We start from the raw sequence: 21,617 nt of genomic DNA on the forward strand, positions 1-21,617 counted from the left end.
GTGACGTCACAAGGGGACACGGCTTCCTGTGTCTGGAGAAGCAGCAGGGTCCTGTGGCGCTCTGCAGGGACATGGCCGCAGCTTGAACTTCCAGCCAGTCCCCTGAGGCCACTGAGAGGCTGGGCAAGCGGGCTGTGGTCAGCCTGTGCCCAATGGGTGCCAAGCACTGTATGTGATGCTCCACAGAACGGCACTGTCCTCTTTGGTCCTCTCAAAAGTGTTCGGCATTAATGACCGATCCATGAATGAGCAAGCCACTTGGAATGGTTTGATCACATTGTCCACGGGCCACGCAGTGAGCAAAGAGCAGACCTGGGATTCAAACTCAGGGCCCTATACCTTGTCTGTGTGAGACAGGGCCCTCACCCCTCCACCTCCCTGGCCGTGATGGCTCTAAGATACCATTGGAGGGGCATTCCCCTAGATGGGGCTCCTGACTCCATGACATGCCCCCAAATCCCCACCGCGCAAGGGCTTCTGGATCCTGGAGACCCCTGGAGGGAAGCACGGGGCGGGGTGGGTGGGGGGGGAGTGGACGTCCCAAGCTCCCCGGGCCAGTGGGACAAAGAGCACTCAGTGTGGCTGTGGGCCACAGGGCTGGGCCGGGCGTCCACTGAGGGGCAGGGGAAGGAGACGGGACGGGAGCACCCCAAGCATCCTACTTGGGTGAGGAGCGGGTGTAGAATGGCGCCTGCAGGATGCCGGCAGGAAACACGATCTCATTCTTGGTGGGCGAGTAGTAGGCGTTCACCATGGGCGGAGTCATGCTCCACCTGCAAGGACACACAGGTGGGGTCAGCCGGTCTGGAGGATATCAGGAGCCTTAACCCCGGCCCCAAGTGCACACAAGTACAAGGACATCCTTAGCATCACTGTTTTGGAGGGAAAAACCAGAAAAACCCCAACTGTCTGCAGACAAGGGATTGGTGAAATCCGATGTCACACACACGGAGGAACAGTGAGCCTCTTACAAAGAGAGACAGGCCACGGCTGGGCGCCTGGGTGGCTCAGTCAGTTAAGTATCCAACTTCGGCTCGGGTCATGATGTCACAGTCCGTAAGTTCAAGCCCTGTGTCGGGCTCTGTGCTGACAGCTCAGAGCCTGGAGCCTGCTTCGGATTCTGTCTCCCTCTCTGCCTCTCCCCTGCTCATGCTCTCAAAAACAAACATTAAAATTAAAAAAGAAAGGAAGGAAGGAAGGAAGGAAGGAAGGAAGGAAGGAAGGAAGGCAGGCAGGCAGGCAGGCAGGCCACTGCTGCAAAGCATCTCTCAAAGTGTGGTCTGTGGACACTGGGAGGGGCTCTCAATTCCCTTGGGGGGGGGGGTCTGCAAGGTCAAAGCTATTTTCATGATAACGTTAAATCGTTACTTGCCTTTGTGACATGTTGACATTTGCAACAGTGGGTAAAGCTGCTGGAGCCTAAGTGTGACTCAAGACAGGGGCACCAGCTGCTCCAGTGGTCACCGTGCTCCTCACCAGGAAAAAACCCCCATTCCATTTGGGAACATTTTTCTTTCTTCCTTGCTCCCTTCTCTCTCTCTCTCTCTCTCTTTCTTTCTTTCAAGTTTATTTACTTATTTTGGGTGGGTGGGTGGGGAGGCAGAGAGAGAGAGAGAGAGAGAGAGAGAGATTGAGAATCCCAAGCAGGCTCCACACTGTGAGTGCGGAGCCCAATGGGGGCTCGAACTCACGAACTGTGAGATCATGATCTGAGCTGAAGTCAAGAGTCAATGGCTTAACTGAACTGAGCCATGCAGACGCCCCATTTAGGAACATCTTTTTTTCTTTTTTTAAATATTTACTTATTTTTGAGAGACAGAGTGGGAGAGAGAGAGAGCCCAAGCAGGGAAGGGGCAGAGAGAGAGAGGGAGACACAGTATTCAAAGCAGGCTCCAGGCTCTGAGCTGTCCACACAGAGCCTGATGCAGGGCTCAAACCCACGAACTGTGAGATCAAGACCTGAGCTGAAGCCAGATGCTTAACTGACTGAGCCACCCAGGTGCCCCCCAGAGCATGCAACTCTTGATCTATGGGTTATGAGCTTACTTACAAAAACAGAGCTTGGGTATAGAGCTTACTTACAAAAATAAAAACTAAAAAACTAAAAAAAAAAAATAAAAATTAAGTTTATTGATTTATTTTGAGAGAGAGAGAGAAATTGTGAGTTGGGGAGGGGCAGAGAGAGAGAGAGAGAGAGAGAGAGAGAGAGAGAATCCCAAGCAGGCTCCACACGATGAGCACGGAGCCTGATGAGGGGCCTGAATTCATGAACCATTGAGATCATGACCTGATCCGAAGTCAGATGCTTAACCGATTGAGCCATCCAGGCGCCGCAGAATTTTTTAAAAATTGAAAAGAAACTTTGAAGTTTCAAGCAAAATTAATTACTTAATTAGTAAAATTACAAGAACTTGTATTAGTCTCTCCAAAATTGACAACTTCCCAATACTTAAAGACTTTTCTCAGGAGGTCAACAGTGATATGAACAAATGTGGATTTGGGGGGAAGGTATGTAAAAGTCAGCGGGGCCATTGTTTCCCAAATGACCGATGTGTGATGACAAATTAGGGCTGGCTAAAAGATCCATTCAAAGTGCAAGACAGACTGATGGGTTTTAGTGTAACAGAGTAGGAAAAGTTCATGACTATGGGTTCAGGTTCCACAGTGCGATTAACCTTTAACAAATTATTACTTGCTGAGTTTTGGTGTAGTATCGACAAAGAGTGTGCACAAGTATCAGAAAAGACTACTAAAGCATTCCTGCCTTTCCCAATTTCGTGTCTGCATGAAGCTAGGTTTTCTTTACATATTTCAAAACAAGATATTGCAATAGATTGAACACAGCGTCAGATAAAGAATCTAGCTGTCTTCTATTTAGCTGGATATGAAAGAAATAGGCAAAAAGTAAAATAATACCTTTTTCTCACTAAATATTTTGTAAGAAAATAGTTCCTTTTAATAACATTTATAATAAATTGATATAATCGCCATACAAAAATGACTCTTTGGGGTCCAATAATTTTTCAAGAGTGTAGAAGTGGGGCAGAGTGCCTGGCTGGCTCAGTGGGTGGAGCGTGCAACTCTTGATCTCGGGGTTGTGAGTTCAAGCCCTATGTTGGGTGCACAATTAGTTAAAAAAATAAAACCTGAAAAAAAATTTAAAAACAAAGAATGTAGAAGGGAACCTAGTGGTAGAAACATCTGTCCACTTGATAATTTTTCTGGTATGGGGGGGGGGAAGTTCAGTAAGGAGTGGAGTGCTGGGGTGCCTGAGTCAGTTGGTTGTGTCCAACTCTTGGTTTCAGCTCAAGTCATGATCTCACGGTTTGTGAGTTCGAGTCCTGCATCAGGCTCTGTGCTGACAATGTGGAGTCGGCTTGGGATTCACTCTCTCCCTCTCTCTCTGCCCTCCCCCACTGAGGCGCTCTCTCTCTCTCTCTCTCAAAATAAATAAACTTAAAAAAAAAAAGGAGCAGAGTGAGACAGGGAGGACGTTTTCTCCAAGAGCTTAGACAGTTCACTCTGTCTCCTCCAGGTAAGCGCCACAGAGATGTGTTGGTGGGTAACTGAAGCCATGGAAAGATACTGGGAAATTGAAAATTCATATTTTTTAAAAACACATGGTTACATGAACGGGCAGGAGGCAGAATTTAAATGATAAATTTTAAGTTAAATTAAAGACATCAGATAAATTCGGAACCTTGTGGCAGTATCTGTGCCATAGTCTGGAGACAGAGGAAACAGAGATGTTCAAACCTCGGTTGGCCACGAGGGGGCACCAGAAGCAAAGAGAAGTTGCTTCCACCTTGGTAAGATTTATTCTGCAAAATGTTTTCGGCGTGGAGGGAGCTTATTTTGAGAACTAGAGCTGCGTTGACAACAGAAGATTTTTCCAAGGAGACTGCTCAAAAAATGACAGATGCCAGAGCTCATTCCAGATTATTTTAAGAAGGTTTGAGGTCCAGGCGAAAGCTGTATTTAAAAAAACTTCCCCAGGAGGGGCGCCTGGGTGGCTCAGTGGGTTGAACGTCCAACTCTTGGTTTCGGCTCAGGTTATGATCTCACAGTTTGTGAGTTCGAATACCATATCGGGCTCTCTGCTGTCAGCGCAGAGTCCCTTTGGAATCCTCTGTCTCCCTCTCTCTCCGCCCCGCCCACGTGCGTATGCGCAGTCTCCCTCTCACAAATAAACATTAAAAAAAAAAAAAACCTTCCTCAGGAACACACACACACACACACACACACACACACACACACACACACAACTTCCCCAGAGGGTCCTCATATGCAGTGAGGTTTGGGAACCACAGCTGTTGGGGGCCCGTCTGGAATCCTCCCTAACCGAGGGCCTCCTCTGGGCCAGACACTCCTGCGAAGTTCTCACACTTGACTGTCCATGGGCTCCTCCCATCTTATCTGCAGATAACAAGGCAAAGGCTCTAAACACTGAAGCTGTGGAACCAGGATGTGAGGCCGGGCCCACTCAAGTCTAGAGGCCACTACTCTGCCAATAGGCTGGGCACCGGGGGCACACAGACCTGGGCCAGTCCCAGCTCCTGGCTGGGCACACTTCCGTGGTCCCTGGTCTCTGCATCTGAAAAGTGGGAAAACCACGGTACCCACTCCTCAGATGGCACTCAAGAGAGTCACGGTGGGCACGTGGTGCATGTGTGACAAAGGCAAGCTCAGCCCAGAGCACCCTGTGTTCTGGGAGCTACTTCCTCCCAGCAAGGCCCAGGGACTCACTGGTCTCTGTTGGGAGCTTTCCTGAGCTGGTCAGCAGTGACCCTCCAGGAGAAGTTGAAAAACCGCATGGCATTCTCGAAGTAGAGGTCCGGAACTGCCGTGTACTGGACAAGAGGAAGCGAAATCACAAGATCAGAGCGTACCCAGGCCAGGAGGCCCCCCGGCTCCTCGAAAGGCAAACCCCTTCTTCTAAAACTGAGGAAGCTGAGACCCCACGAGGTTAAGGGATTGGTCCACAGGTCAGAGGATGGAATGGAGGGCTCGGGACCGCAGGCTTGGTGGCTTCCTGCCTTGGCCCTGACCCTGCTGGGGCCCGGCACCCTCCCCTCTCCCTTTCGAGGACACGGTAAGAACTTCACCAGGACCGCTCAATACCAAGCAGTATCACGGCCTGCAGCAGCGCCTGGGCCTTAGGCAGGAAATCCCTCCAGTGGTGTCCAATCCATGATGAGGGACATGTTCTGTGCCCGCGTTATCCAGTATGGTAGATACCAGCCACATGTGGCTACTGAGCATTTCAAACGTGGCTAGTGTGACTTTTACATTTAATTAAATTTTAATGTATTTAGATTTTAATTAATTAAACAGTAGTGGCTTGTAGCTACCACTCTGGATAGCACATGAATCAAGCCGGGATCTGTCTCTGACATGTCAGGGGACAGGCATCACTGCACATTTTCCTTAGCACTCAGCCCAGCCTTTCAGCTCTTTTCAGGGGGCAAGGTTCTCCCTCAGATCGGCTCCAGGGCTTTCTGGCTTCTCGTCAGGGCTCTGGAAAGATGCTGGGGCCCTGGGGCCAGGACTCTGATCCTGTGGGCTGTCCGCAAGAGCCTCTGGATCCTGTATTGTGACACCCTGGGGCATCTTAAATTATTCTGAAGGAAACACGCTGCAGAATGAGTCAGTCCCATATTCTCAGAAGTAGTTTTAATATTCTTGGGTTTTAAATAGAGCCATGATGAGAGGTTATTATAATTGCAAAAATGCCTGAATTCACAAATTTCAATCACAAAAAGATACAAAACTATCTTTCAGGGCAGAAATACAATCCATTTAAAGGAATGACCTGCCGAAAGTTCCAACTCCCAGGAATATATCAAGCACCCCTGTTGCCTCATTTAAGCTTAAATGTGCATTTGGGATTCATGCTTCCTCTTTCCCATTAGCATTTAAGGTCCAAATGAGGTCCAGGTTTTTCTGGGAAGGTGGGGGAGGCCCCTGGGGAGAGGAGGCAACTTGGGGGCCTGGGAAGGAAAAGGTGGTATGAGGGGCTCCCTGATATTTTAGGGGCATCAATTCTGTCTGTGCCTTCCAGGGTCTGCTCACCTCCATGATTCCCACTCATCCAATGGAGCTGCCCATGAAATGGAGTGTCTGGCAGGGCACGTGGCACCATTTGGCACTGAGGGCTGGGCACTGACTGACAGAGGCTCGGGGGACGCGGGCCCAGGAGGGGAGGAGCAGAGAACCCATCCCCACACCACCCACCACCGCATCTTGAGATGTCCTGACAGTCAAGGTGCCTCCAGCATCCCACCTGGACCCAGCCTGCCTCTGCTCGTCCCCAACTGCGGACCTCCAGGAGCATCTGGGAACGCAAGGGGGCAGGGTGGGAGCCACTCACGTCATTGAACACTTTGTCGAGCTCCTTGGGGTCCATGATGAAGTTAGGGTAGCCTATCATGTTGTAGATTGCGTCTGCCTAGACAGGAGAGATACGGCGGACACTGAGCGCTCAGCAGGGCTGGCTGGCCTCGGGCTCTGGACCAAAGGGACACGGGCAGGTCCTCCTGCTTGGGGTTTCCACATCTCTTTCTGGAAAGGTTCCTCTCTTGCCCGACTTCTACTTACCCTTTGGCCCTCTGCTTAAATGTCACGTCCCAAGGGAAGCCTTTGCTGGCTGTCCCCCGCTGGACTCTATCAAGTCCCTCCCTCTTCGTTAGACATGTCACATCTCCCTGTATTTTTCTCTCACGTGCTCAACACGGTCTGTTTTTACACAGTTATTAATGCAATCATGTGGTCAAGGCTGTCCCTCCATCCTGCTGGACTGTTCACCCCCTGAGGGCAGGACAGCGTCCACGCCGGGCTTACTAGCTGGGAGTAGTCTCCCTTCACACACCCTCCTCCGTCCGTGGCTGTGGCCCCACGGGCGGGAAGCCTCAGCCATCCCTTCAGGCACCGGGCCAGCCTCACCTTCTCCTTGGCTGATCTCCGAGTGTCCTCATCCATCCACTTGAGTGTGTTCAGGCTTTCCTCAAATGCCTTCTTGATCTCTAGGATTATCTCGCTGGCCTGAGGAGAGAGAAGCTGACCAGTGAGGGCTGGGCACTGGACAGACACCCCAGGCAGAAGGGAGGCCCCGGGCCAGAGTCGAAACTCAGATCACAGCTCAAAACCTCAGGCTGTGCGTGCTGGGCGAAGAAGGGGAGCCCCAGCCACTTCCCCAACCTTGTTCCTCAGAACACTGAAGTCCTGCAGGACAAGACTGGACCTCCATAAACAGAGCTCCATGGCCAAATATGCATAGGACAAGCTTTGGGGAAGCTGGAAAAGTCTCTCCTCTGCAGGACTTTTCAGAACCTTTGGCGTACAACATGCACTGTGGTTCTTCTCGAGAGTGTAAAAGTCTTATTAGTCTTTCTCAGACTTACTGGCCCACAGGATTTCTTTATTGATGGAATGGGTTTTAAAATCTACAGAACCCGAGTTCTGAGAAGCAGTCTCAGCAATGCTGTGCTCAGGCTGGAGATGACCAGCTTCTCCTGAGGGCGATAATGTCACAGGCAGACCCGGAGGTCAAAGATGCTAGAGCGGGGGGAGGAAGTCGTGCAGCAGAAAGAGCAGAGGGGCTGGCGGCTGACAGAACTAGACGAAGATTCTGTATCAGCTGCTCATAGGCGAGTCGAGTCGCCTAAGGAATGGGAGTCTCCCTTTGCTAACATCTGACTGCAGATAATATCTACATAATTAAAATCAGGAACAAAAACTGTAACAATAACATAATAATAATAATATAATAGCTACCACTCACTGAGCCCTTGTTTTGTGTGCGGTATTTCATTTTGTCTCCCACCGCGGGATGGACAGCCCCACTTCCAAGTTAACGGTGAAGGGAGAAAAACTGTCCCAAGTCACCCCACCAGGAGGTGACGGATCCAGGATCTGGACTGGGGCCTGGCTGTCTTCACACACGTAGCCCTGATGTCCCTCTGCGTGTCCAGAACAAACCCGTCACCCACAGGGTAAGAAAAATGTCACCCTCCAGGCCAGAGCTGCTCTGCCAACACCAGCTCGTTGGGCCCCTCATTCCCCTTGGAGGTAGAGGCAGAGATGGCTGGAACGGCCTTGCGGGGTTAAAGGGCAATACAGCTACAGTGCCTGCCACTCAATTATAGAGCTATCCCAAATAACTCCTGACATTCAAGGCTTCAGAAAACAGGAACTTTGAGTGAAGGCTGGAGCCCTGGCCCGGAGTAGGAAAGGTCCAGAGCAGACAGAAGTGTGGGCTGTCAGGTTCACGAAGGGCTAGTGCAGGTGCGATGTCACAGCCTGTGTGCAAGACGAGGCACTCACTATGCTCTTACTGTCCTCCGCAAAGGTCGCTTTGACAAACATAGGGCCCAGGGCGAAGCCCAAGTTGTTCTCTGTGTCGCTCACGCAGAACTTCCACCGGGGAAGACAGGTCTGGAAACACAAGGGACAGGGGTTACTTGGTCCTGTCCTTCTTCCCAACCCTTGTCCGTCCAGGAGGCAGCAGCGGCTGGGGCTGCTTCCTTCCAGAACCTCCAGGAGACCTTTTCTGACGCAGTGGAAGTTATTTTAGGCACTAGATCAAGAGGCCACAGAATATTCCTCATCGCTGCCGTCTATGATTTCCTGAATGCCAGGCTCTGTGTACAGCATGTCATAAATGGTATCTTAAGGAGTCATCAGAACGAACCTGGAAGGCAGGGATGTGGGCCTTGACAGATGAGGAAACAGACACAGAAACTCTGCAAGGGGAAGTCGCCGGTCCAGGGTCCCACAGCGAGCGAGGGGTGTTACAGTGACAGAACTCTGACATGCCTGATCGCACGCCCCACCCCCCACCCCTACCTCGCCCTGCCCCCTGGGGGAGGCTAAGAATCCTGGTGGCAAAGACTTGAGAAATTACTGCGTCTATTCTTCTTTTTTTTTTTTTTTAATTTTTTTTTTTCCAACGTTTATTTATTTTTGGGACAGAGAGAGGCAGAGCATGAATGGGGGAGGGGCAGAGAGAGAGGGAGACACAGAATCGGAAACCGGCTCCAGGCTCTGAGCCATCAGCCCAGAGCCTGACGCGGGGCTCGAACTCACGGACCGCGCCCCGAACTCACGGACCGCGAGATCGTGACCTGGCTGAAGTCGGACGCTTAACCGACTGCGCCACCCAGGCGCCCCTACTGCGTCTATTCTTGTGCAACAGGAAAACCTTCCCAGAAGGCCAGACCCAACCCCATTTTCTTTTTTAATGTTTGTTTATTTTTTGAGAGAGAGAGAGAGAGAGAGAGAGAGAGACAGAGTATGAGTGGGGGAGAGGCAGAGAGAGAGGGAGACACAGAATCCAAAGCAGCTCCAGGCTCTGAGCTGTCAGCACAGAGCCAGATGCGGGGCTCAAGCCCACGAACTGTGAGATCATGACCTGACCTGAAGGCGGACGCTTAACCGGCTGGGCCACCCAGACGCTCCAGGACCCAACCCCATTTAAAGCCTCCTAGAGGAAGGACCAGCACAGTGATGCTGCAGGACGCAGATGCCTTGGTAGCCTGTGGTCTTGCCCACAAGCCTGCCAGCCCGCCAGCCCACCAGCCCCCAGGGCACCTATGGGGAGCTGGAAATGGGTGGCCTTAGGCCGTAGCCCCACAGAGCTCAGGGGAAGCACACGCACGCTGGTTCGAGCCCTGCTTGCTCTCCTGCTCCACCAGCCTGCTGGCTGTGCATGGTCCCCGTGATCGTGAGTGGTGGCCCTGCTCACCCTGCTCGTGTAAATCCCTCGTGTGGCCTCCTGACCCTGAAGAACAGGTGGTAACAGCCACCAGGCTTGGGGCAGCCTGCTTCATGATAGTTTTCCAACTGAAAACAAGCAAATGCCCACCAACAGGCAGACGGATAAACAAAATGTGGTATTTTTATACAACAGCACACTACTTGGCAACCGGAAGGAGTGTGACACACAATATGGATGCATTTCACAGCCATTAGCTGAGCAAAAGCAGCCAGACGTGAAAGAGCCCACAGTGTGCAATCCCACCCACACCTGTCCACACCCACTTGGGGGACTGAAGGAACCTTCTGTTCCAAGGACACTGGATAAGTGGGTGACAGGAATGTTCTCTATCTCGATTGGGGTGCTGGTTACATGGGCGACTTCATTTGTCAAAACTCGCTACACTGTGTACTTCGTGTACCCTGTTCGTACGTAAATTCTACCTTAAAGAAATTTCTTCCAGGAAAGAAGGAAGAAGGGGAGGAAGTAAAAGGCATCTCAGCCTTCCACAAGTTGAGTGGCCCAAGTTCTTTTAAGCTGTCCCACCCATGTGTCCATTTAGATGCTGTGCCCTCCCACAGCTGGACATGGCTGTGCCCAGATCTGGCCGAGGCCACCCACGCAGAAGGTCAGGACCGGGGGGGAGGGGGACTCGAACTCCCAGGCTCCGTGGGGGCCCTAGGCCCTGATGGCTGAGTCAGGGGCTGAGTCTCACTGCCTTCTCAGGAGAGCTTTTGCATAAACCCATTCGTTCATTCGCTCACTCATTCATTCACATGCCCAGTGCTCTCTGGGCAGTTCTTTTGCACCCTGAGAGCGCTAGGTGCTTGGAACCTAGAGGCGAATCAGCCTTGAGCTCTGCCTTCAAGGGGCTCAACAGAAACGCCCAGAGCACCCAGTGGGAGAGACAGATACATAATAACAGCAACAATGGCAGCAACACTAGTGTGTGCCAGCTGAGTGTTTATCGGGTGTGGGCCGTAGCTCATATAATCCTCATAATGTGGGCCACAGCTCATATAATCCTCATAATAACCCCACGAGGCAGGTTCTGTCCTCCTCTTTGCAGATAAAGTGCAGGGTGTGGAGTGCTTTAGCCTTTAGGACAGACTTTGTGGGAACACCTTTGTGTAATCCCAGACGGTGCCCTGGTCAGTAGGGCAGGGCAGGGATTAAGTAATCCTTTTTACATTTGGGAAGACTGCGTCTTCTGCTCCAATGAAGTGATTTGCCCAAGGCTGTGTGGTTAGAAGAAGCATTTCAAACACAGATCTTCTGACCAAAGTGCTGTGCTGTTTCCGTATACCATGCATGGGGCATATCGTGACCCTGGCTCACAGCCTCCCACCTCTAGGGGCTCCCAGTTGCCCTGGCTTCTGGCAAAGCCTTTCTGGGCTCCACCAGCTCTTAGCATCCCACTGATTAGAGCAGCACCCTGCACTCTGAGACTCGCCCAGGGAAGCTCTCCCTGTGTATCTATGTATCTATCTACCTACCTACCTGCCTACCTACCTATCATGGTAAAATACACAGAAGATTTACCATTCCAGCTGCTTTAAGTGTATAGGTCAGTGGTGCTAAGCATATTCACATTGCTGTGCAACCAATCTCCAGAACTTTTCATCTTGCAAATGTGAAACTTCACACCCATTGAACTACCCATTGAACAACTCCCCATGCCCGCCTCCCTGCCCCCAGCCCCTGGCAACCACCAGGAAGCTCAATTTTGACTTCTGGCTTCTGCAGAGCAGAGGCTGAGTGGAGCAGAGTTCGGGTGGGGGCTGTGGAATCAACTGTGCTAGGTTTGAGAACCCGCTCGCCACTAATGAGCTGTGTGACTTTGAATCGTCCTTTCCCCTCATGGAGCCTCAGTTTCTTTATCTATAAAATGGGCTGATGATAATAGTTCCGAACACACAGAGCTGTTATAGGAACTTGGTGACATAATGCCTACAAAAGGCAACATCTAGTAATGATGTCTTTTATTATGATGATGATCATCGTTAGCATTAGTGAGTGGCTGAAAGTGCCAAGATGTCACCGTCATCCAGAGCTGGGTTTGAATTGGAGTTTGGCTGCCTCCTTGCTGGGTGACTTGGGAAACCCTTCACCACCTAGAGCCCGTTTCCTCATCTGTACCCAGTGGGTAAGCAATGATACAGGTACATGATCCCCACACAGAGGCATCTCTGTAACTACCATCCCCAGTCCTGGTCAGACCCTTCCTGAATAAAGTCCCGTGGGAAGCCAAGTGCTCCAGGGGACAGAGTCCATGTCTCGTCATGTCTGTGACCCAGGGCTCACCCAGGGCCGGTCCAAGGTAGGTACAGGTGGAGCAGAAAGGCGGGTCAGCTGAGCAAAGCAGCCAATCCTTCCCCTGGTCCTTCTCTGCAGGGCCACGTGGCTCTCATGGCTGAGGTCCTTTGGTGCCCTCAGAGGCCCCTCTTGTCAGGAGCAGGGCCTGTTCCCAGCCACCCTCTCCTTCCGTCCCCTTCCTGCCAGAGGTGGGTATATATGGGGAGGGTAAAGAAAAGGAGAACTCTTCCCAGGATGAACTCTAGGACCGGAGGCCAGCACCCACATCCCATCATTCTCTGCCAGCCCTTATCCGGCTCTGTCCACTACACTGGACTCTAGGAAGGGCCATGGGGGCAGGGCGGCCGGAGCCAGCTCTGCCCATCCCCTGGGGTCTTGCTAGCTGCTGTCCTGGGTGGCTGCACTGGGCAAGCTTAGCACCTCGCCCTCTATTGGTCTATAGCTGGGCACCTCCCTGGGGCCCTGACTTGGTGTGCGTCCCATCAGCACATATGAGGACCTCACGATGTGGGCTCTTGGGGCACAGATGCCACCTCACTTGTCTCTGTGTTCCCACAAGGGACTCATGTCCTATGAATACATGTCTGTGGGCTACATGAATGAGAGAGAGGGTGACCTCCTTGGGGAAAAAGTGGAAGTGTCTGGGAAACTTCCCACCTAGGGTGGGGCCCTGAGAAGGGGGGAGTGAGGGTCCTGGAGCCCTGGGACCTCTGGAAGAATGGGCCCTCGGGGCCAGGAAGCATGACAGCAGTGAACACACGTGCGGACTTACCATGAACCAGGTGCTGCACCGAGTGTTTTATGTTTATGGAGAAGCAGCAGTATTACTGGAGGTCCCCTGTATAAAATGGGGATGATGATCATACCCACCTCATAGGGATATTAAGATCACTGGAGTTACAGGAAAGCGTTTATTATCACCAGCATCGAGAAGGAGTTGGAAGGAAGAAAAGAGAAGCCACCTTTTCCGTAAAGTAGCTAACTCTCTAAGATTCCTCTTTACCCTTTAAGATTGGATGTAATCATCTCCTTCTGGAAGCTTCTGTCCATCCCCAGCTAGCTTAGATCCTCCCTCATGAGTTCCACGGCCCTAGAGGACACTAAGGTCACAAGAGCCTCCAACCCAGGGCCTGGCACACGGTAGGTACTCAGCACGTGCATAGGAATGCAGTCACAGAGGCTCACCTTCTTGGTCCCATACATGACTTCCATGAACTTCTCGTCGGCGTCCTGAAAGCGCTGATCAAGGAAGGAACTTGTCTTCCGCACCAGGTTCCAGATCATGTAGTTGTTGAGCAGGCTGGGGCAAGAGATCAGACCGCTCAGAAGGGTCCAGAGCTGAGAGCATCACAGCACTTCCCCCACTGACCTTTAGGGGGCGCTCAGAACCGGCCTTCGGCTAGCAGGCTCTTTCCCCGACCTGCCCCAGTCTGGCAGGTTACTGCTCACTAACGGGGAATGTCAGCTCTTCAAGACAGAGCCTGGGTCCTCTTTTGAAAACCCCTCAGTGCCTAGGGAGGTGATTTGTACATCACACGTCCTCAATACACGCTTGTTGCATAGCTGCTTTTTGTCTGGAAGCCGTGGAAGGGCAGCATGGAGATGCCCCCGGGATGCTGTGTACTGCTGGGCTGGAGCAGGGAGGAGGCTGCCATGTCCCCAGCTTGGAGATGTCCCGGCCAGAGGGCCAGCGTCAGGAAAGGGGCCTTAAGAATAGGAGGGGCAGGAAAGGAAGCCCTGGCCAGCTCCTCCATGGTCTGCGTGGAAGAGCTCACTGCCCCCTCCCTCAGGGCACAGAGAATCCTCTGTGGCTGTTGTCACCTTTGCAAAGAAGCCACCTTGGTACAAAGAGATGTTCACAACAGTGAGCATCTAGCCTCAAACTGGAACCAATCTAAATGTCTGACAATAGGGGAAGGGTTGAGTAAATAATCATATGTATACTTGGTGGAATACTGTGCAGCCGTGAAGAATGAGGTCCACAGAGAGTGTGGGATAACATGGGGAAAATGCTCTTGACAAAGGTCAAGAGAAAAGCAGATTACACATGTGGTCACAACAATGGGGAGAAAAGGAACCATGTATGAGAAAATTCACCTCTCTCTCCCTCACACACGTGCACACAAACACACACACACACACACACACCCCCCATAGAATCAACAGCAGTGTTTGGGTAAGTTTAAGTTTTTTCTATTTTTTCTGTAGTTTTCAAAACCTCTCCAGCAAATCTTTAAAATTAAAAAAAAATCAGAAGTATTAGCTACAAATATGAGCGGACATTCACTGAGCCCCATTCCAAGTCATACTCTCACTCGGCTCTGGGATCCCTACCAGGTAGGTGCTGTTTCCAGCCCCATTTTATGATGGGGAGCATGAACCAGGAGAGGGCGAGAAACTTGCCCAAGGGTACAGAGCTGGTGGGGGAGGGGCTGGGATTTGAAGGGCTGCCTCTCCCCAGGGCCCACGCTCCTGAGTCAGTCTGTCACCCGCTGGCCACACCTATCTGGCGGGAGAAGAGGACAGCAGCGGCAGCAGGAGGGTGTGACCCCAAGGGCTGCCTGGCCGTCCCTTACCATTTGTCCGTGTTGTTGATGAGGGTGGAGACCTGCCCCAGGTACTCCTTGTCGTAGACAACAACAGGCTCGGACTCATTGATCTCCACGGGGTAGAAGATGGTGTTGAGAAAGGGCAGCCAGTTGATGGCTGGCGCCAAGGCCTGGAAGGGAAGAGACCGTGTGACTCTGGCTGGGCTGTTTCTCCTCCACGCCCAAGGCTCCAGGGTGCTCTTCCGAGGAAGGCGGCACCATGCCTCCGCAGAGCTGGGCACGGACAGCGCCCTGTGCAGATGTCGAACTGAGGTCTCTGGCTTTTGTCAGAGATGCTCTCGACAGAATTCTAAGGAGCCAAACACCAACTTCAACTTGAAACGGAGCTGGGACGGAATAAAGGGGACACAGTGACAGCAGCAGTAGCTACCATTCTGCAAGCCCCTCCTGTGCCAGGTACCACTGCAAACGACTCACACGTCTTCTCTCAGCGGGACCTCATGAGAGGCCTCGGTGGGAGGCGCCACTGTCCCCAGTGTATCGATGAAGAAACTGAGCCCAGACGGGCCTATAACGGAAAGCTGTGTAGCATCCAGAGCCAAACCGCCTGGGTTCGTATTCCAGCTCTCTTACTTACTAGCTGTGTAACCTTGAGTAAGTGGATGAACCACTCTGTGCCTCAGGGTCTCGTCTGAAAAGGGATCTCATCATCATAACAGAACTCACGCCATGGGGTTAGTGTAAGGATTAAACAGATTAATGCTGTCTGTTCCATTCAACATGCACTTCCATAATACCAATTACTAGGTGATTAGTCTATACGACCGGTAAATTCGAGAATGATAGCAGTATAATGTGCAAATGCTTCGGGCCACAGGTGTTTTTTCTTGGGCACGGGATCTGAAAAAATAAGCTTAGACTGACAACCTCCAGCGAGAAAGGAAAAGCCCCCAGCTCTGCTGATGCACAGGAGGCTGGCTGGTCAGCTCTATTTTACGATCATTTATTTTTTATTATTTATTTTTATTTTTGAGAGAGAGAGAGAGAGAGAAGAGAGAGAGCATGAGCTGGGGAGAGAGGCCAGGGGGTGGGGGAGAGAGAGAGAGAGAGAGAGAGAGAGAGAGAGAGAGAGAGAGAGAATCCTAAGCAGGCTCCACCCCTCAGCACAGAGCCCGACATGGGCCTCCACCTTGCAACCCTGGGATCATGACCTGAACCTAAACCAGGAGTCAGATGCTTGACCAACTGAGCCACCCAGGTGCCCGTAAGATCATTTAAAACGACGGCCGATGCCAGAGCTCCCTCTGCACTCCGGCTTCGAGTAACTCCCAGCTTCGAGCAGGTAGCCTGCTCTCAGCCCGCCTAGCGGCAGCAGCCCCACTGCGCAGAGCCCATCTGCCTGCACGGTCTCTGTGTCCACAACAGCCTTCCTCCACTGCCCGCCAGGCAGCCTCCAGGCATGCTGAGCTCTCTCCAGGTTCCAGTTATTGTTTTGGTTACAAACTTGCACAACTTCTGGGTTTAACTGTGGTCAAATACACAAACATAAAGTTTACCATCGAAACCATTTTTAAGCATGCAGTTCAGCGACATTAAGTACCGTCACCGTCCATCTCCAGATTCCATCTTGCAAAACTGAAACTCTGCACCTATTAAACAAGAATGCCCCCTAGTTCCCTCCCTACTGGGCCCCCAGTAACCATTATTCTACTTTTTGTCTCTATGAATTTGGCGGCTCCCGCTACCTCGTGTAAGTGGAACCATACAGTATTTGTCTCTGTGACTGGTTTGTTTCACTTAGCGTGATGTCTTTCAAGTGGCACAGCTTTTGAATCTAATTGGAGTTGTTTATACAATTAATGAGAGCTTCATAAACTGCAGGGCCCTGGAACTCTCTAAGTCCTATTTCTCCCACACGACCTGTTGTTCTTACTTTTTCGCCCTGTGATTTTACAAGTTGCAAACATATACTGTGTTATACAGCAAAAGTGCTGATATGTGTCAGTCACAGAGAATTGTAGCCAGCACTTAACAAGCACTCAATCGATATGAACTATCGTAATCATTCTCAAGGTCTCCCAAGCGTGGGCCTGGGCTTGAAGGATTATAAATTCTGTTCTCTGTTCCCTTGCAAAAGGGCAGAACTGAAGACAAAGGCTGCAAGAGACACATTACAATCGGCCTTCATATGGTAAGATCGATCAATAATGTACAATGTAAAATCAATCTACAACATCAGATGAACCTATAACCTGTTGGTAACTACCTACGATACCCTCAGTGAGAAAGCAGTCATAAAGCCCTCCCCTTAACAGATGCCGACTTTGCAGATGAGCTAAGGTGACCTTTCTGAGTTCACGTAGTTAGCTAGTGACTGTGCAGGTCTAAACTCTAGGCTCCCTCGTCTCTCCGGTTTCGAAGGGCAACTCAGCTCTTGGGGAATAAGGACCTCCGAGGACAGAAGAGGGCAGCTCCCACAGGCAGCGGTGTGCCAGCTCTTGGGGGGCAGGGAGGCGATTCGTAGTGGCATCAGGACCTACCGCAAACTACCCGCGGTGGTTTTTGTCAGAGATGCTCTAGACAGGATTCCAAAGAGGCGTGCCCGGTGGGCTCCCGCACATCCCTGCCCACCCGACTCCAAGAGGAGACATGGATCAGAGTCCTCACCATGAACTTGTTCTGGGACCTCAAGCCGTTCTGTAGCTTTTCTCTAAAATGCCCCCCCCAACACAAATATAAATGCAAATAAAATGGGGACAACATTCTGCACCCCCCCCCCCACCTCAGCGTGGTTGGCTGCTCTGTACCTCGTGGGGATGGCCTGCTCTTTAAACCTGAGCTGCCTTTCCCCCTGGCTTGTCCATTAACTCTTTCTTTCTGGCAAGAATCCCCTAGGCAGGTAACCTCTGGGGCTTCTCTTTAACAATTTCTGTGGCTGCAAAACTGGGAGGTGTCCAGGTGAGACGGTCAAATAGGGCTCAACGCTTAGAGACACCTGCCTGCATGATCTGTTGGCAAAGACGCCTGGGAAATTCACCAGGTTTACAAAATGTCATTGTTTACACAATGAACGAGAGCTTCACAAACTGCAGGCGACTGGAACATTCTAATCAGGGTACAGACATCAGGTGGTGATAAATCCCTGTGCACTTGACACACGCCTGTTTCGTCAGGGAGAGCAGGTGTTCTGTGCAGGCAAATTCCCATAACCCCAGATAAGGTGTGTGTTGAACAGAATTTTCACATTTTCAATCTTGCTTTAGTGAACGCCTAACTTAAACATGTGTGCCTAGATCTGTCTCCATAGAGACGGCTGTTTTAACTGACTGGGACATTCCACTTGTGACTCAAATCCTTTGGGGCACACCAGTCAGCTCTATTTTCCAAACCTGCAGCCAAAGAGTACTGCTGGTCACCAACCAGCCAGCTCAAGTAGGCTTGCAAAATAAGAGAGAAAAGGAAGATGCTATCAAACATGATCTCAGCTGGAGAATTTAGAGCAGAGGACAGGACTCATGCTCAAACAACTTTTTCTTGTTTTTAATTTTTAAGTTTATTTATTTTGAGAGAGAGAGAGAGTGAGCGAGCAGGGGAGGGGCAGAGAGGGAGAGAGACAGAATCCCAAGAAGGCTTCATGCTGTTAGCGCAGAGCCCGGTGCGGGGCTCGAATTCATGCAACTGTGAGATCACAACCTGAGCTGAAACCAAGAGTCGGATGCTTAACCAACTGAGCCACCCAGGCACCCCTCAAACAACTTCTGATATGGAAGGTCTTAGAAAGGAATGAGAAGGGCCTCAGGCCCCCAGAGAAGGAACAGAGGATGTCTGATTTGTGGCTCTGAATTCAGACTCTGATGGGGGCTGGCCTGGAACCACTCTATTCTGGTGGGGTTAGCCTGGACACATACTGTGAAGGCTGGCACACCTTTCCCTGAGTCACCTGGGGTGTAGGAAGAAAACCAAATTCCCAGCTACCAGGGAATAGCAAGGCCTTCTCTGTCCAAGGCTGGAATAAATCAAATTGGTTTAGTGTTAGAGACGTGGGCTGGCATCATCAACAACAAAGGAATAACACGAATAACGATTACTACAGTACATTTGAATTGTGCACATGAGCTTACAAAATGAAATCTCATCCTTTGCCTCATCTCATCCTCTTAAACCCTGTGGGCAGGCCAGGAAGAGATTCTTTTGGAGGATACTAGGTTTCAGGGGTCCAGGACTTAATCTTTAAATGCTAGACATAATTTTTTTTTTAATTTTTTTTTAATGTTTATTTATTTTGGAGACAGAGACAGAGCATGAACGGGGGAGGGCCAGAGAGAGAGGGAGACACAGAATCGGAAGCAGGCTCCAGGCTCTGAGCCATCAGCCCAGAGCCTGACGCGGGGCTCGAACTCACGGACTGTGAGATCGTGACCTGAGCTGAAGTCAGACGCTCAACCGACTGAGCCACCCAGGCGCCCCTAGACATAATTTTTTAATATGCACACATGCCCTGTTCCCCTGGGAGACACTCCAGAGTTTTCAACTTGTTCTCAAAGAACTCTGTGACTAAAGAACCAGTGCACCTTATGGGGACAGGGGCTGCCTCTCATTTGTCTCTTGTGTTCTGGAATAAAGCAGGTGTGAACGAGTGAGGAAGGAAACAAAGGCTCACGTGGGGGTCTTGTGACTTGCCACACAGCTCCTAGTGGGGCTGGGCCAGAGCAGTCTTCTGACTCCAAGCCCAGGGCCTGTACCTCTGCTAAAGTCCTCCCTTACCTGGAGGGCTCTGCAGCAGCGGGGGAGGAAAAGCCTTTCTTGTCTTGCTCGAAGATCAGAGCAAAAGCAATGTTATAAGGTGCCCTGGGGTAGAGCCCGGAAGCCACGCTGGGGCAGATGTGCTCAGGGCTACGGTGTCTCCTCTGCCTCCCTGGGGGTGGTCGTTTGGCATTATGGCCACCATGGGGGGCTGGGCTGCTGCTGGGGCCCTTTTTGCGTTGAGAAGTGGACAGCTGGAGCAAACCAAATCACACTGCACAGACAGCATCTCCTTTGACCTCCGGGCCTCAGAGTGGCAACACGGTGCCAGATGGTCCCCAACACAGGCTGCTGATCTCCGAAACAACTCATGCACACCACTCACCCCGATGCCAGCTCCTCCGGGGACCCAAAGGGCAGCTGGCACCCAGAAGAGACTCTCTCACCTTCATCCCAGCTTTGCCTGGGCTGTATCTCCACCTGGGACACCCTGTTGGCCTGGTGCTCCTCTCGCCCACACATCCCACTCACCTTCCCTGACTTCCCCCTACTTGGGTCCTAGTGCCCTCCTTCTTTCACCCAGAGCACTCAGCAGTCTGGGACTGCTTCCTGGTTGGTGTTCCTCTCTACCCTGGAAGTACCTCCAGAGCAAGGCCCTGACGGTGGCCCTATACCTGTCAGAGCAAGGAATGGAGGGTGAAAAAGGGTAGGGACCGAGGTGTTCTTTCTGAAAGGAGAGCGCATGAGCCAACTCCAATGGGTGGGCGGGACCTGGCTGGTCAAGGTAGACAAGGAGGGAGGAGACATCTCGGTAGAACCCCTACACAGTGGCCTAGTCACCCTCCCCAGCGGAGAAGCAGGCCTCACCGAACCTTCCTAGGCAATGGCAGGAAACAGGAAGACTGGCCAAGCCCACCTTGCTGATTCCTCTGCGACCCTGGGGATCTGGGATAAAGCCAGACGCCAACACACGGTGAACTGGGAAGACGGAACTGGCAGTCAACTCACCACCTGCAAGCCTCAAGGAGCCACCAGGGGGCAGCCTTCAGCAGAGGGGCCACTTGCTTTCCAATGGGTTACACCAGGTGACAGAGAGAAACCCCCTCTCACCTCCAGGAGGTTGCCAGGGATCGTGGTCAAGAACAGAGATGCCATGAGCCACGCGTGAGTCCAATGTCCAGCTCCCCTGGCACTTAGGGAGCCTCAGGGCCTTGAACATGTCACTTAACCTCCTGGCTTGGAAAAGGGAGAAGTGACTACAGAACCCACCTCTCAGGTCTATGGTTTGCTGTATATACACCAGGCTCGATGTGACTGGGGCTTGAGCATGGAAATGCCCAATCAGTGTGAGCTATTATCGTCATGACCACAGAGCCTCCCCAGGTAAATGCTGTTGTTACAGAAAAGCTATGTGGCCTTCAGCAGATAACTTAGCCTCTCTGAGCCTCAGTTTTCCCATCTGTGAACTGGGACGACAACCATCCTTGCTCCTTAGGGTTGTTCTGGGGACCTGATGAAGTGGGTATAAAAGCCCCAGCCCAGCACCCTACGTCCTGAAGCCCTGCGCCTGCCCCGGGCTCCACGTCAACCGGAGCTCACGTTACCTGCAATTCGGCAGCTGTCACTTTGTGGTAGATGAGCTCCTCGTCCCGGCGCTTCTCCTGGGGGATGGTGATGTTGGCCAGTGCCGTCTCAAAGTCCAGGATCTGTTGCATCTGGGGCCGGATGGTGGCCTCGTCCCCTCCACCCAGCAGCTTCCCCAGCTGGACCATGTAGTTCAGGTATCCCGTCAGCACCTGTGGGCCCAGCACCCGCAGTCTGTCAGTCGTGTCACCTGCTGCACGCTGGACACGGGTGGCGGGTGGGGCAGGGCCAGCTCAGTGCGGGAAGTCCGCAGACCAGCTGCCCACGGAACTCGGCACGAAGCCCTCAGGGGCTCGAGTGGGTGGGGGTCCCTGCTGTTCCCCACCCACACTCCCGCTCGGACGCCCATCACGGGAAAGCTACCCACAGACCATCCTTCAGTTCTTACAACACGCTTTTTCTGAGCTGCCCTCCTCTGCCATGTCCCCAGATCCGAATTAGGTTCCCGTGTTCGACTTTCTCAGCTCACCCTTGAGCTATCACAATTTGTCATTATGCCTCCAACTGGGTGGTTAGTTCATTAACGTCTGCCTCCCCTGCTAGACTCTAAGCGGGGACCATGACTATCTCAGTCCCCACTCTCCCCCCAGCATCAGGCACTTGGTAGGTGC

General features: G+C 51.9%; 1 protein-coding gene across 4 annotated transcripts in view; it reads right to left on the reverse strand.

Moving 5' to 3' along the window:
* Positions 1-21,617, reverse strand: part of ECE1 (endothelin converting enzyme 1) — a 116,616-nt gene that overhangs the window by 7,557 nt on the left and 87,442 nt on the right. For all 4 annotated transcript variants that reach the window (XM_045035241.1, XM_023258263.2, XM_045035242.1 and 1 more), the window contains exons 8-15: positions 20,967-21,158; positions 14,647-14,789; positions 13,256-13,370; positions 8,323-8,433; positions 6,943-7,041; positions 6,371-6,448; positions 4,747-4,850; positions 663-773 (exon numbers count right to left, since the gene is read on the reverse strand). In XM_045035241.1, the coding sequence (XP_044891176.1) occupies positions 663-773; positions 4,747-4,850; positions 6,371-6,448; positions 6,943-7,041; positions 8,323-8,433; positions 13,256-13,370; positions 14,647-14,789; positions 20,967-21,158 (953 nt within the window). The remainder of the gene's footprint in view (positions 1-662; positions 774-4,746; positions 4,851-6,370; positions 6,449-6,942; positions 7,042-8,322; positions 8,434-13,255; positions 13,371-14,646; positions 14,790-20,966; positions 21,159-21,617) is intronic.

The sequence above is a fragment of the Felis catus genome, chromosome C1 (genome assembly GCF_018350175.1).
Source record: "Felis catus isolate Fca126 chromosome C1, F.catus_Fca126_mat1.0, whole genome shotgun sequence".
NCBI lineage: Eukaryota > Metazoa > Chordata > Mammalia > Carnivora > Felidae > Felis > Felis catus.